The following is a 15,893-nucleotide window of genomic DNA, read 5'->3' as shown; positions in this document are numbered from 1 at the left end:
AAACTCTTTCTTTGCCCTAATGTAAAATCTCAGCAGGAACTCAAGGTTAACTCCCACTGACCTGTCCAGTCAGGTTGTGAAAATGTTTCAGAGAATTAATCCTTGGATAAGGTGCTAAAGCTGAAATAATGTAACGGCTTCTTTTCTCAGCGGTAAACCTTTTAATTTTAAATATACTACTTTCTTAGAGAGCTAATAAAAGGCTAGGGCTTTTCATATATTAAAGATGATTTAAAGTTGACTTGGAGATAGATTTACAGTATAAAACATGGATTCATAAAATGAACAACTGGAGAAAATATTCCAAGACTTCATTTATTGTGGAAACCTTTTTAAGAATAACGAATTTACATTTCCTAATAGTCTCCTTGAAACTATAGTTGAAGGAACTAGGCTACATTAGATTATAACATGTATTGCTTTAGACAATTAATGAAGTACTGTGTTTTATCACTGTAAATAATCTATGAATTTAGGCTTAAAACCTTTCTCTAGCCTTTCCAACAACTGTATTTTTACCTGTGTATACAGATAACACATTTCTTCACTAAAGGGAAGTTTTACTATTTTGAAACTTTCCTCCCTCCTTAGAATTCTCTTTCCCAGATGTCAGGAGAAAAATGTTTTGGGGGCATATTACTTATCCAACTTAATAAAGCTAAATGGTAATGTTCGTCAGCTAAAGAGTAACACAAGCATATTAAATGAATTACTGGAAGGCTGACTTGTCTTTTCAGAATTAATAGTTTCTTCATGTTCTTAGGATGGTGGATTTTAAAAAGAGGATTATAAAACAATCATGTCTAACATAGTGAATTTACTTTCACTGCACTTTCAAAAAGACTAATCCATAATAAGTGTTATGCTGTATTTCTTTTTTTCCAGTTCTTCAGGGCTGGTCGGCAATGCACAATGAAGAAATCTAAGCAAAATACAGAAAGTGCTGATTTTTTAAAGCAAGAAAAGAAATTCCTTTTCAACATTTCTTATCATTTATTAATGCAGTATACATTAGATCTAAAAGCTGCAGTTTCTGAGCACACCATGTGTAGATCTTTCAAGTCCTTCTGCAGTTTTAGGTTATGTCTACAGAGGTACCCTTAAGTGAATGAACAACACATTCTATAATTATTGAAAATATAGTACAGAGTGAAATGATTTAAATATAATTTAGGCACATATTGATTATGAAAATAGATATCTCTCAATACAATACTTCTCTGTCTTGGTAAAAATAATAAAGCAAAGAAAATAATTCATTTCTGAAGTTGCTTTCCTTCACCTGTAAAGGTCTGATCTCCTCCCACTATGCATATGTACCCTTTAACTGTGAAGGAAAGCTTTGCATATGTAGATATACAATAAGCTACGTATATACTGAAAGTATGTCATTCTCCCAAAGGAGACAAAAGTGGTTTTTAATGACTCACTGCCTCAGGTTGATGAGTCTGTAGAATTCAGAACCCATCTGGACACAGCTTATATCCCTGTTCTTGGGATAAACGTAAGGACACTGGGTCACTGGTAAGGAAGTACAGCCCCTATTTCTGCTGCTGGAGATAATGACTCAAGGAAACTGGGCTAACATTTGTTTAAAAAACCCAAAACACAGGTACTGACTGACTGATTGGTATTAGATCTCAGACCAGCCAAATGCCTTTATTTTTATTAATTTTTTTTGGTGGCTATAATCAAACTGCCAGTTTAAAATTCCTCATTCCCTATTGTACGGTTTTAGTTCCAATTATACTGACTTCTAAAAGGTGACCTTCCCATGGTCATTTATATTTTGTAGCTTTGATTGCAGTGGATTTGGATTTGATACCTATTTCTAAGCTGGCCATGTTTAAACTATTTGGCATGTGAATTAAATGAGTATTAATGACACAGCTTGGTTTTTCGGTTCTCAAGCGTCACCATGTGCTTATGCTGACTGTATATGAGAAAACTAGGCCAGTAGTGTAAAGAGATAAAATCACCTGGTCTGGTGTTGAGTGGAACTTGCCTAGAATGAAATTTTGTGGAATGCTCATTTAATAGTTGTGGCTATAGGTGAAGTCTCCCTCCATCTGGAGAGTTCCAACAGTATCTGCAGAATGACAGTGATGTATGTCTTTCCTTCCACTCTGTCTCAATAAGAAAGAATGGAATAGTTCTTTAATTTAGCTACTATTTTGTTCTAAGAAGTAAACATTATAAAAATGAACCTGAAGAGAGTCTTAGGGAGTCTGACCTCACCATTTTCATACAGTGTGACAGGTATTTAAAGAGAGGAGGCATCACTAAAGCTATTTATAAACCTGAACAACCTTTTCCAAGTTCTCATAAAATTTAGCAATTTAAACATCCATACTGCATCTATGTATTCAATAAATATAATTGTATATGTTGTGCTTTTCATAAAATAACATCCTCAAATGAATCTCAAACCAAGATGGTATTTCCATGTCATGCTTATTTAAAAGCAAATATAACAGATACTATTCCTGGTCATAAAACCAGGCAAATACCCCTACCCCATTCAAAAGGCAGCAATATAATCTAGTTTCCCTACATCTATTAAATGAGTGCTTTTCTGTTCTAATCAGAATGTGGAAAAAAAGTCCATTTTTTCCCTTATGCACCACTGAGAACAAGCAAAATCCTCTAAATGTTTTTTTAAAAATTCTCTTACAGGGTTATTTTTTCTAGACAACTGACTGGGTGGAGAAAGAAAAGTGACAAGGAAAACATTTTTCATCTTGGACATCCTCCTGCAGCCCCTAAAATCCTCATCTGACACTTTGTGACATATGCAGCGGTGTCAGCATCTCTTCGAATATCGCTCCCTTCACGTTGGAGCCTCTCAGGTTGGCTTCTTGAAGATCACATCCAGACAGATCACAATTCTGTAAGACAGAAACAATATTCGTGTGATTCATATGGAGATCGAAGGCCTTTTCTGTTTCCTCTCAAAATGGTTGCTGGGGCATTTAGGAAAATGTTCCCATATAATAAAACTCAGTTAATTCCCAGAAAACTTCTGACCATATAAAGTCAGATTTTCTTCTACCTATATTTGTCATCTCTTGTTGATGCTCAGGCTGACCATCACAAATATTTATAAATGAAGGCTGAAGAGGAAGCATGTCCCTTCTGTTCGTATATTCTACAATCAGGCATTTAAAAAACAGGATGTATTTTATTTTACCACATTCCAAGAACAGCCACAACAATGTAAGGCACAAGATGGGAAGACCATTTTTTTAAAAATCTGAAAGACATTTTACTTACTAATTAAACTGTGTAATAGATTTTTCCATTCCCCAGCCCTAATATTTTTATAGCAGGGAATTACCTTTTTTAATACTAAATTTACATGTACAATATAATGAGTTTTGATAGATATATACACTAGTGGGACCACCATAACTGGAAGCTGTTAATTCATCTCAAGCTAACAGAATGAAAGATGCGACAGAGATTCTGGTTATGTCTCTCGGGTGGTGTGGGACAACAGCTAGAGAGAAGGGTGACTTCACAGAAACTTTCAGAAGAACAAAGGTTAGCAGCTGCCCCTCAACAGTGAACCTTATTAGTCTTTGCGATCAGTTGGACAGAGGGAGGCTTTTGCTACTTAATCACACTGACTACACAGTAACCAAAACCAAGGAAAAAACCATGATCTCAGATGACAGTAACAAATAATAAACAATTAAATAATTGTGCTCATAATAGGATTATGCTATCAGCCTTAAGCCGGTTCCGTCTGCCTTTTAGTTTAAAGGGGCCTACTACTTTGCTGCTGAGAGCTCTCAAAAGATTAAGAAAAAAAACATTTTTAAAAAAACCAACAGCAATCTAAATTTTGACATACTATTCTCTACAATCTAATCTATACCATATTTTCTTGTATAGAGCTGTACTGTTCAATATGATAGCCACTAGCTACAAGTGGCTATTTACGTTTAATTGAAATTAAATTAAAAAGTCTATTTCTCAGTTGCACTAGCCACAGCTCAAATGCTCAATAGCTATATGTAACTAGTAGCTACTGTACTGAACAGTACAGATATAGACATGTCCCTCACTGCAGAAAGTGCTACTGGACAGTCCAGATATAGACCTACAACAGCTATTGATTCTGCTAGCTAAATTTAAAATCAAGAAGACATATAGGATATAATTCTTATGAAAGATGACTAGACAAAATTAAAATCTCAAGCTGGGATCTAAAAAGAATATGATGCCAGTTTAGAATAGTCTTTTCCTGAACCTGATTTCAAATGATAGCATTTAAATTTCTCAAGTAGTTCAACACATAATCTGGCCCATTTAATTCAGTTTGAAACTAAAATCTATGAAAAAACTATTAAATTAGATTAATAAAGCATCTATAAAACTTATTTACTTGAAAAGACCCATGGAAAAGGAGAGAAATGAAATCAACTTAGACTGAATGTCAGGTGAGTCTTCAAATCTGGAACTGGCATCTATGAGTGAGGTAACTAAACCCTTCTCTGGAATTCAAATTTGTTTAAACAAGCAACTGAAAGGAAAACATTCCTCCAGCTGTGTTGGCATGTTACCCCACAATTTCACCAGCAAACTACTTTGTTTATGACTTCAAAAAATTTTGCACTAGCAACTTAGTAATAATTATAGATTAACAAAAACTCTTTAAATATTCGTGAACTTACCTCTAAATCAGTTCCGGCCAGAGTTGCTCCTCTGAGGTTACAGTTCTTCAACTTTGCATTTTTTAAAGTAGCAACTCTCAGGTTAATTCCTGTCATTTGACTTCCTTCCATATCCACACCTTTCAGATTAGCTCCTACAGTGAACATATTTTGGGAGTAGTTTAACTTTAAAATATTTATAGTTATCTACCTTTAACAAAACTGCAAGATGACTTAATGGAGGTGATGGCAGCCTCCTTTAATTTTCAGAAATAAATCTGAACTATAAATCTCAGTCTCTAAACCAATTACATATATAAAGAATCCAATGGTAATGATCCATTTGCTTAAGCAACAAATTAAGAATGTTTTCATCAATGTTTTTGAGTGGAGGAATTCAATTCTGACTTGTAATAGTACTTTTATAACGTGCCTCCATAAGAGTATGACAAAGGGGATAAGTACGATGTCTCCTAAATATACAAGTAAACAAAGTTCACAGGTACAGCAAAGCAATAATGAATAAATAAAGCATTAAGTCCAAAAATGACAAAAAAAAAAAAAAACTCTCAGCTCTGTGCAAAGTGAAATTCTTCCTTTTGGTCAGTACGAGAATACTTTGTTCTATTTGAAAGGTTAAGCTTCATCGAATGTTATAGGCTTTATTTTCTCTGAGACCTCAATTTTGATTAGCATATGGCTGGGACCAAATGGAAGCATCTTTTACCCCTTTGCCAATTCTTCAAATGTGATGATAGAAGAAATCTGTACCCCTACAGCTATCCTGTTCTACCCTTGACAATGATATGCTGGGCTTTTTCCTTTATGGTCTGCTTTCACCATAGAACAGGTATTTGCAGATAGACTCTCACCTTCTAAATTGGCTTTAAGACCAGAAGGATCCTCAAAATTACAGAGTTTCAGGGACGCTCCCTCTGCATTAGAACAAAGCATCTTAACTCCCTGGAGATTTGCACACTGAAAAGAAAAGAGAAAATTCCTCGTTTTAAGGTTCATAATTTTTTTCAAATTGGCTCAAACAGTAAAATAAAAAAAATAATCAAAATAAAAAAGTGGGGGAGCTCAGTTCAACACATTCACAATCAATTATTTCTGTTTACAATGAAGGCTTTTTAAATTGAACCCAATAAGAACTGAGAATGTTTTAAAGAAATAGTTGTTTTAGAAGAACTGTTTTAAAAAGAAAAGAACTCCAAATTAGCAACAGCACGCCCACTTCATGTGAAACATAAGGGTTCAGATAAAGAAGCTGGGGGAGTCAGACGATGACATCCCTATTCCTATTTTTATAAACAGCCCTGGGCATGGCAATGTGACAGTCAACATGTATAGGTAAGAAAGGCATAAACTTGTCTTATGATAGTTAGCACTTCTATAATATGCTTCCATAAGCGTATAACAAAGGATATATGGATTTTCTCTTCCTTATTACTGTAGGAATTAATAAGTGACATTTTTAATGTTCCAAGATACCACTCCCATCTTCATATCAAAGGCCAGAATACTAATGCCAGCAAATGAAGGCATCATTTAGCTATAAAATACTAACAAGTTGCTTGTTGGGTTCCGTACCAACCATTGCAACGCAACATTGTCAATCCTGAGCACCCAAATCACAATGCATAATGCAGATAAGAGAGTAAAAAGGCAGAAAATATATGTTAGAGTTTTAAATTATGTTAATTCATCTCAAAGGGTTTAATGCCATCAGATTTGAACTCTAACAACTACTAGCTAAGCCAGACAGCTTATCTATAAAGTTCACATTAACATCAGACCTCTTCACAAATTGTGACAAAGTAGAATATGAATGTAAAAATGTTTTAAAAGCTATAAGGCATAATATGAATGACACTTGTACACACCATTATAATTATATCCTAAGGCCCATCAAGTCACAATGTAGCCACACCTATTAAGAAAGATCCTTGTTTTATTGGTACAATTTCATTCACTCTACAGTCATTTCTAGTAAAAAGAAGATGAGACGGAGACCACCTCAGTTGCAGAAAACTGACAAACGTGCTCATTCCCATCTATGCCTGCTCTGACTAAATAGGTAAGGTAGTAAGCATCTGCAAGGACCAAAGTAACTAAAGGATGACTGGATTTTATGTGCCTGAAAATATAACAAGACGGGAAGTTGATATATGCAAATAAATGTTTCTGGTTTTCTATGTAATGCTCCCCAGTAAAATAAAATGTGAACATTATCAAATGTTCTCAAGGTAATTATATAAGTACCACTCTTATACTTAGGGGTGTACAATAGAATCCTATAAAGAAGCAAATATATGAGAAATTGCAATAAAATTTTCAACCATGTAAAGCATTTTACCCTCTACTCATCAAATAGCAAAGCAAGTGACCAATGCTGAGATTTTGGAACTCAGCTAGAAAGACAGCACTGCAGTTATAAGAACTGTACTATCTTACTATCAAGAGAGGCAATGTGTCTGGATGAAAGTGGTTATTATTGCTATTTATTTATTTATTTATTTTAATTTTTTTTTTGGTTTTTTTTTGCAGCTGGCCGATATGTGGATCTGAACCCTTGACCATGGTGTTACAACACCACGCTCTAACCAGCTGAGCTAACCACCAGCCCATTACTGCTATTTTTCAAGTATGAAAAAGGTATTATGTTTCTAAAATGGTTCTTATCTTTAAAAGATAAATAAAAAAATATTTACAGGTGAAATGAGTTGTTTTAAAATAATCTGTGGTGAGGTACAGACATACCAAAATTGGTTATGTGCTGATATTTGCTGAAGCTGAGTGATGGAGGTATAAGGAAGATTAATGATACTATCCTATTTTTCTATATGTTTGACATTGTCCAAATGAACAAGTCATTAAAAAAAGAAAAAAAGGAAAAGAAAACATACACTTTAAATTCTAGTTCCAACTCTGCTAAAAACCAGCCTTGGGCAAGTCTCTAGGTTTCAGTTTCTCAATCTGTAACACAACAGGGTCATCTTAAATAACCTCTCTAGTCCTTACTGTTCTATAAACTTTAACCATTTGATAAGTCTTGGAGTGGGAATACCAGTGGAGAGGTACAGCTGAATTATTACATCAGCTTCTATGCAGCAGGCTAAGTCAGTAACGGCAGGCTGAGCGTGTAGAAGAAGAAAAAGTCTAAAACATGCTGACAGAATACACGGACAGCTTAACTGATAGCAAATGGGACCCCCTTGGTTTATGGCAGAATTGGATGGTTCCTATGGAGATGTCTCACAACCCATGAGGGAAAGAAGCAAAGCCATAAACTGGGTGAGCAGTTCAACAAGAGTGGTGGAACCATTAGGTTCATCCCATGTTGCAGAATGCTTAGTACACATTGTATTTTATGGACACTTTGATACACATGGTTATTAATCAGCAGCCATCTTCCAATGCCAAAGACAATTAAAAATTAGTTTTGACTCAAAGTCTACTCACTCTGGGCAATGACTCTTCAACATGAGCCATATTTGTCATTAATAACTAACCTTACATCCTACAGCACTTTGGTTTATCAAATACTTTTATATTATACACCTATTTTGGCCTTCACATCAGTTATATGATATGGATAGAACAGGTATTATGAGTCCTAGTTTACAAAGTAGAAAATTTTGGCTCAGGTTCATTATTTGATTATAGTAATAATCTATTTAAATAGAACTCAAAATTAGCTGTATTGAATGATCCAGTCTGTCCTTTTTTCTTTCGTCCTTAACAAAAATCAAGCTGCCTCTCAACATTTCACTATTTAAAGACTAAGTCCTTCACACTTTTTGTCTGTGCTGTTAGCCCTGCCTATTTTGCTACTGGCTTGACTCTTTATCATAAGACGGAACAAGGAGAGTGAAAGTAACTAAAATGTATATTGGCAGATTTTGTTACTAGCTCTGATACGAAGCTTGTGGAAAAATTAGCTGCAACTAAGGAATAAAACCAAAATTATAATAACTCAATAAAAGATACTTTTAACTCAATAAAAGCAAGATGCTATGTTCGGTGCTATTAATTAAAAAGACATATACATGGGCCCTTGGCAGTAAGGAACTTAAGGCTGTTAGAAGTTAGTAGATCTCATTGTTGGTCTGCACATGTCCTCTAACCCCAAATTAACACAGATAACTATTATGTAAATATGTACATATACATGTATACACATATACATATATACACACACGCAAACATATACATCATAAGTAGAGAGAGTGAGCTCCACCGAGATGCTAACTTCCACAGATTGATACATACCACATTTATTTCAAAATATCTCTGCCAAATACTTCTAGAGCAATAACATTTTCCCATTCCAGAAATGAGGTCGAATAGATTTCAAAGGTTCTTTTCTGCTTTATCCTTACAATTCACTTAAAATAGAAGACCTGATAAATAAAGTACACTTTATTGAGGAGATCAGGATCTAATTTCGAGATTTAATTTCTTATTAGCTGCTAAACCTTTCAGGTCCATGTTTAATAAAGGATATCAAAGTTGTAAAACCAACCCATTTCACTTTTAGAGCCTTCAGTTTTATCATCAACATAATAAGTGATCTGTTTTCAAGTCAAAGCTCCAGTAAGAGACAGATATAATTCCTGCTCTTTGAGACTGTTCAATAGACTAAAACTCTAATTTTCTTTTGTAACCAAAAATGATTCTTACGTCAAGCACTGATCCAGACAAATCAGCTCGTTCAAGATTTGCGCAGCAGAGATTTGCATGTGCAAGATTACAGCGGCTTAAATTGGCCATTTTGAAGTTAATGTATCGAAGGTCCAAACGTGAAAGATCAGCACCACTGAAGTTTAAACCCTGAAATAAAAAAAGCACAAATTGTCACAATATTTAAACCATCTGTTTATATTAAATTTAATTACTATAGCTAACCACCAAGTGTTTTCAGAAGCAACTGGCAGTTCAGTCACTTGGAGTTTATTACAAAACATGACCAAATGGAACTTAGATACAAAAAGTAAGTGTTCTTAATGGGTTCCTCATAAAAGAAACTCTATTGATACATACATTAGAATACAGTCTGGCTAAGGATCCCTGTTAGTCATAAATCTGCGGATAAGTGTTATTTTAGTAAAACCTAATTATATTTAAATTATTTTAGTAATTCAATAACTCAAGATAGTTTTTTTAAGAAAAAATGAGTACTGTGATTTTTAAAATCTGTAATGCTACAATACACAAAAGTGAAAGTATTGCCACCAACTAGACATACACAGCAACTATACAATTACTAACTTTTAAAAAATTGCTACAATTTCCATGCATTACTCAAAAACTGCCACTGAGGCATAATTAGATAATAAAAAACGCTATTGCATCTCTTTTTGGCTATTTTAGAATTAAATCAAAGTCATGACCCATAATTAAATAATATCTTGCATGAAAAAGGAAAATAAGGAAAAAAACCCAGAAAACATAAAAAACCCTAGAATAATTAAAAACTTTACACAGAGAGTTGTTGATACAAATAACTCATGTAAAAGTCTGTCTTAATTACCTGGCAACGCAATTCTGACTTGGTTGGAGTTGCTAGCAGAAATCGGACAAATTCCTTTCGGGATATTGGTGAATGATCCTCTGGTGGTTGAGAATTCTTGAAAAAGATATTAAGAAATTAGTAGAGCATTTTGGGAGATAGCTACACTAAATGTAACATTGGCTAATTTAAAAAGAGCCTTACCTTTATTGCCACTTCTAGGTGTTCGATCAATGAGTCAATACCAAAAAATCTGGCTTCTTCTAGTACACCTATCGGAACAAAAATGATTGAACTTTTACAGAAAACTTTTCATTTTGATATTTATAGAATTCTTTATGTTAAATTCTCACAACGGAAATGAAATTCAGTAAGTAGTCAATATAGAAGGAAAGTAATGTTTAGAACATACATATAGAATATTTAAAAATATTTGTAAAACAAAGGTTTTTCTAAGTTGTTTATATTCTGCAAAAGAAAAAAGAAAAAGAATGAATTAGAATGAAAGTCTTTCATACTTCAAATTTCTTTCTTTCATTTTTTTTTTTTTGGCAGTTGGCCGGTGTGGTGGTCTGAACCTTTGACCTTGGTTTTATCAACACTGTGCTCTAACCAACTGAGCCAACTGGTCAGCCATCAAAATAATTTCTGATAATTATTTTCAAAAGCCCATAGCCAAGAAATCATAATACTGCATATTCCTAAACAATGAATTTAGTGATTTCATTGTGAGTTTAATAAAAAATGATTAGTGCACTTAATCTTAACATTTCATTGACTTTTTTTTCATGGCACAGATCTGAACAGATTTGCCACAAATATCTTTTATTTACTGAATCAGAAAATGATAAAAATGAACAAAAATTTAAGATGGCTTCACACCAAAAGTCAAAAGTATAATTCAGAAACCTTCCTTAAAGGAGAATAAGTTTTTTAAAAAATTTCTAAATGATAAAAGGGATTTCATCTATCATTTGCTTTTCTTAACGTGGTTGAAAAAAAAATCTGTACATCCTCTAGGTGACTTGGTATGTTTACTTTCTCACATCTGTTAATAAACATATCAGAGTACGTGGGAATAAATTTTGGATCCATTATCTCTCAAATGAAGATCTCAGTCATCAGTTGGCTGAGTCCACTTGGTAAAAACTACTAGGGATGCAGGAATCACAAAGAAAGTAAGAGCCATAATTCCTCCCTTCAAAACTGTTTCAAGCTAATAAGGGTAATTAGATATAGATACAGAAAACCACAGTTATTTGAAAAGAAGAATATGATCTTTTCTGTGAAAACCAGACTCTACCCTCAATAATCCAATTGTAAAACAAAGGTCATCTGACGGACAGCACAGCACTTGGTGTCCACGCAGGCACACGTGCTTTCCAGGCCATCATACCAGAGTGCCTTGGTCTCTAGAGTCCTCCTGAGGGTGCAGCCCCACTACACACCTGTCCCTGGTAGAGACCCATCATTAGAGAGGACCTAGTGGGCCTCGCTCTCAATTTGCCAAGATCTTCTGAGTAAGTCAATACCTATCAGGAATGTGGTAAGCATTCTTCTCTAATTCTAGGTTTAGAATTAAGCCTTAAAAACATCCAGAAAAGTTTTATAAATACAAAGAACATACATGGAGGATAGTAGAGGAAAGGAAGTCATATTTCGTGTATCTCTAGTAGCACTAGTAAGACCCGAATTTGAATCCCAGTTCTGCCACTCACTACCTTTTTGGTCTTAGAGAAATTACTTTAATTATTTTAAAGCATATAATCGCTTGGGGCAACCTGTAGATAATGGAGAGAGTTGGGATGGAAATTGTACTAATTAATAACAACACTTTATCAAATGGATCCAGTAGAGAGCTTGGCTTGCTGAACAACTGAATAAATAATAGAAATGATTGAGAAACATGAAAAAAGAAAAGTAAATCTTGGTAATAGCTTGGATTGCAAAAGTCTGAGATAGCACAGATACATATTTCTGATGTTATTTTCTGAATTGGGAGGATATGAAATACTATCAATGATACAAGGAAAAATTAAAATGGGAGGAATAAAAGAGCCCATGGACATCTAAAGCTGAGGTTTAAAATGTACTCAGGAGAAGAGGGTAGCCTTTAGAGTGAAAAGCTACAATGTGATACAGGTGCAGAAAATAAAAAGATGTGTAAAAGAGTGAATCACTGATAATTTTTATAATAATAATTTCTGCAGAATTACTAAAATAGAAAACAGTTTATAAAGGATTTAAAGCAACAGTTGGTAGAAAGCAAAAAAAAAAAAAATCAATAAGAGTTTCGTTAGGAACAGTTATAGATCTAGCTGAAAGGGCCAATTAATGCCATTTTTTTTACAATGGGTACATTTTAAGGGGAATATAAAGTTTAATATAGCAACGTTAAAAGTTACTGGGTACTTTGCATTTTACTGCAAAGATTATAAGTTAGCAGTCCTCAGGCTGATTCTGAGGTATTTGGCATGCAGTATTCGCAAAATCAGAAAATTTCATCACATAAAATTTTAGATATCCAACTTTCTTTAACAGTCAAGACTCTGGCACCCTAGCCCACATTCCCACATGGCAACAATTTGCTGCAGCTGAGCAGGCATGTGAACTCAAGATTGCCACACTCCCCACCACTCTTCGAGCCCTAACATCAGATCAAATTTAGAGGCCTACAAGCTTTTGAATATGTAACCAGTGCTTTGTAACAGCTTTTGTCCATATCATCTCCACAAACTTTCACAAAAATCTTGTGATACAGGCAGAAATGAGAATATTTTTAACACCCATTTTTTCCAAGGAGACTCAGAGAGATTTCCAAAGATAACCTTCAGTAAGTTGTAGAATCAAGACTCTAATCCAGTCTTGTGATTCTAAAGCATGGTTCCCCTCTTGATCAGTCTACTCAGTATAATGGGGAGGTCCAAGTCATAGTCTCAATTCAATTAAAAAACAAACAAGCAACAAAATCCTATAAAGTCCCTTACGACAGAATCTAAAATTAAAATTTGTGGGTTAGATCTATACCCACATATATAAAGACTAGCTACCTATGCGTATAACTATTTCTACACTTATGCATATTCATATACCTATGAAAATGTTTAGTTTAAAGAGTGGAAAAGATATACTTTCACTCTATGAAAACATACATTACCAAATGAAAATAAAACAAAAATTCTAAACTTACAGAAATGTGAAGAATTATTTGGAAAACTCACCCAATAAATTGATGCCATCATTTACAATGAGCTGTCCATGACGCAGGTAGTTCAAAATGGGTTCAAAGTACTCAGGACTTCGGTCAATTAAGAAAGCTCCTCTATGGTCTTGCTTATTTCCCCAGACACCTGCGTTACCATTATAATGAAGAAAGACCCCATAAACAAAAAATAAAGTTAGAAATTTACGGAAGAAAAATTGTGTAATGTACCAGCAAGTTTCTACTCTGGTAAAACTTACTGATATCATTAAAAAGTACAGAAGGTCAGGAGTTATAAAGTCAATATGGATACAAATTGATGACAAAATGTAAAAACAATGTGTTACGCTCACCTTTGTCCTTAAACATGTGGGCCAGCATACTGTCGGGTTCTTTATTCACTAAAGTGCTCCTAAGAATTCAGGGAAAAAAATTGATTTCTCCATTTGTCTTTATAAACAAACATATTTAAGTCAAGAGTAACTTGATCCCAGCTGCTCTCTCAAAAAGATGCATGCTATAACCTGGTAGGAATAATGCTGGGAAACAAAAACGTGCAGTAAGTTGCCATTTATCAAAACCCCTTCTAAGCTGGCACTTCCTTTGATTTAAATATTTTAGTTTCCTTTAATTTAAATACTAATCTATTCTCCTAGCAACTATTATATCATTATATTTTTGATCTTCCACACTTACATTTTTCTGACCCCTTCAATACAAGCAGTTGTAGTCTCTACACATTTCAATATTGCTTTTTACTTGTATTGCATGTATATTATTCGATATCTAGAAATCATGTTCTAAAACTATGAATTCATGCTTTTTATGCTTTCTCTGGAATGACTTTCTCATAGTAAATCATGTCCTACCTTTCTTTAAAAAAAGTTTTAAATGGTTTCAGATCACATAGCATATTTAAGCAGCATTTGAATATCTTTTTAGGTAATCAACAAATTGATGGAAAGAACAAACAGTGCAGTGTCCTTTTTGCTCTCTTTCTCTCTCTCTAACACACACACAGACACACACACACACAAACACAAAACACATACACACCTACCGTGTAGTTGTAAAGTACCGCCCTCCAACATTTAATGTTAGCCAGTCTGTGTGGGATCCTAATGATCCTTCAGGTGGTTTTGAATCTGTCTGTGGATCTAAAGATGATATGTAGAAAAGAACAATATATTAAGATTGAGGATTCTGGAAAGATGTCAATCGCACAATTTTTGACACTAAATACATGCATAAATGCAAATCAGAGCTACCAGGACAGCAAAACCCAAACCCACAGACAGCATCTAAAACAATGCTGAGTGATAAGTTATTCCTGCCAATACCAATAGCTATAAGAGCAGCTGCTATCAGCGTTTGTGAAGGAAAAAGCAGAGAGGGGCAATAGGGTAAGTGATAGTCTAAAGAATTCCAAAGCAACTTATGGACACTGACTTCACACCTTACTAAGTCTATGTGAGAACAGCAGACTGAGAACGGGAGGGGTATGAGCACCAAAAAAGTGGGTAATGCAAATAGTTTGCAGTAAGATCAGGAGGGGCTAGAAATGAACTCTCAAAATCAACCTGCCAAAACTCCCTTCTAAAGACAGATCCCCAATATTGGTGACAAGATGCTGGGAAAAGAATCCAGACTGAACAGAACAGAGACAACAGAGACAAAAGAAAAAGCAGTCCAGATAAAAGTAAAGAAGGCAAAATAGAACATATCAGAACATGAGTCCCATATTTTTTAAACACTTCACAAAAACAACAAAAAGGGAACTATAGAGCCATGAAATTAGAAGAAACTTCCTCAGTTAGCCCTCCCTTCTTATGTTAAGGAAAACTAAGTTTAGGTAAAAATGAAAAGAATTGAGATCAAATCCTATACAGAGTTATTAAAAGAATAAGAAGAATTACATCCCTACAGACAGTGAAAACATGCCAGAAAGAAATGTCCACAAAACGAATAAAAACTATAATCTAATATTCCAAAACATGCTAAAAGAAGTAAATAATACAAGGTATGAGAGAAAAACATAAACCAGAATTACAAAATTCAGAAATGAGGGGAGAGAACTAAGGAGAGAATTAGAAAAAAAATTTTTTTAATTCAGAAATGAAGCCTTAGCTAGAAGAAACACAGGAGTGAATAAACACAACAGATAATGCCTTAAGGGAAATAAAAGGTGAAAAAGAGGAAAGATTTAAATACCAAAAAGAAATAAGAAAGGGATGAAAAGGGTTTACTACAAGGTTTCACATGCAAAAGACAACTGTAGAAGATACAACATAGATACAAGAGGAGTCTTGAAAGAAGGAAATCAAAGCAAAGAGAAGGAAGGAAATATGTAATTTAAAAGTTCACAAAAACTTTTATAAAATTAAAAAAGATATACATTTGAAACTACATATTGAAAGGACCCACCACATACCTAAGAAAATCAACCCAGAACAGCAAGAGATATTCTACTAAAATTACTGCACTTTAAAGAAAGAAAAATCCTTTGGGTGATCTAGGA

General features: G+C 34.2%; 1 protein-coding gene across 2 annotated transcripts in view; it reads right to left on the bottom strand.

The window, feature by feature from the left end:
- Window positions 1-299: 299 nt before the first annotated feature.
- KCTD9 (potassium channel tetramerization domain containing 9) overlaps window positions 300-15,893 on the bottom strand; it is a 29,970-nt gene continuing 14,376 nt past the window's right edge. For both annotated transcript variants that reach the window (XM_063087418.1, XM_063087420.1), the window contains 9 exons: window positions 14,436-14,532; window positions 13,729-13,787; window positions 13,395-13,523; window positions 10,378-10,445; window positions 10,195-10,290; window positions 9,345-9,494; window positions 5,531-5,636; window positions 4,680-4,813; window positions 300-2,888 (listed from right to left, as the gene is read on the bottom strand). In XM_063087418.1, coding sequence (XP_062943488.1) covers window positions 2,772-2,888; window positions 4,680-4,813; window positions 5,531-5,636; window positions 9,345-9,494; window positions 10,195-10,290; window positions 10,378-10,445; window positions 13,395-13,523; window positions 13,729-13,787; window positions 14,436-14,532 — 956 coding nt within the window. In that variant the 3' untranslated portion in view covers window positions 300-2,771. The remainder of the gene's footprint in view (window positions 2,889-4,679; window positions 4,814-5,530; window positions 5,637-9,344; window positions 9,495-10,194; window positions 10,291-10,377; window positions 10,446-13,394; window positions 13,524-13,728; window positions 13,788-14,435; window positions 14,533-15,893) is intronic.

Source organism: Cynocephalus volans, chromosome 2 (genome assembly GCF_027409185.1).
Source record: "Cynocephalus volans isolate mCynVol1 chromosome 2, mCynVol1.pri, whole genome shotgun sequence".
NCBI classification, from domain to species: Eukaryota; Metazoa; Chordata; class Mammalia; order Dermoptera; family Cynocephalidae; genus Cynocephalus; species Cynocephalus volans.
Note: the sequence above shows the minus strand (reverse complement) of the source record. Positions and strands in the feature narration are given on the sequence as shown.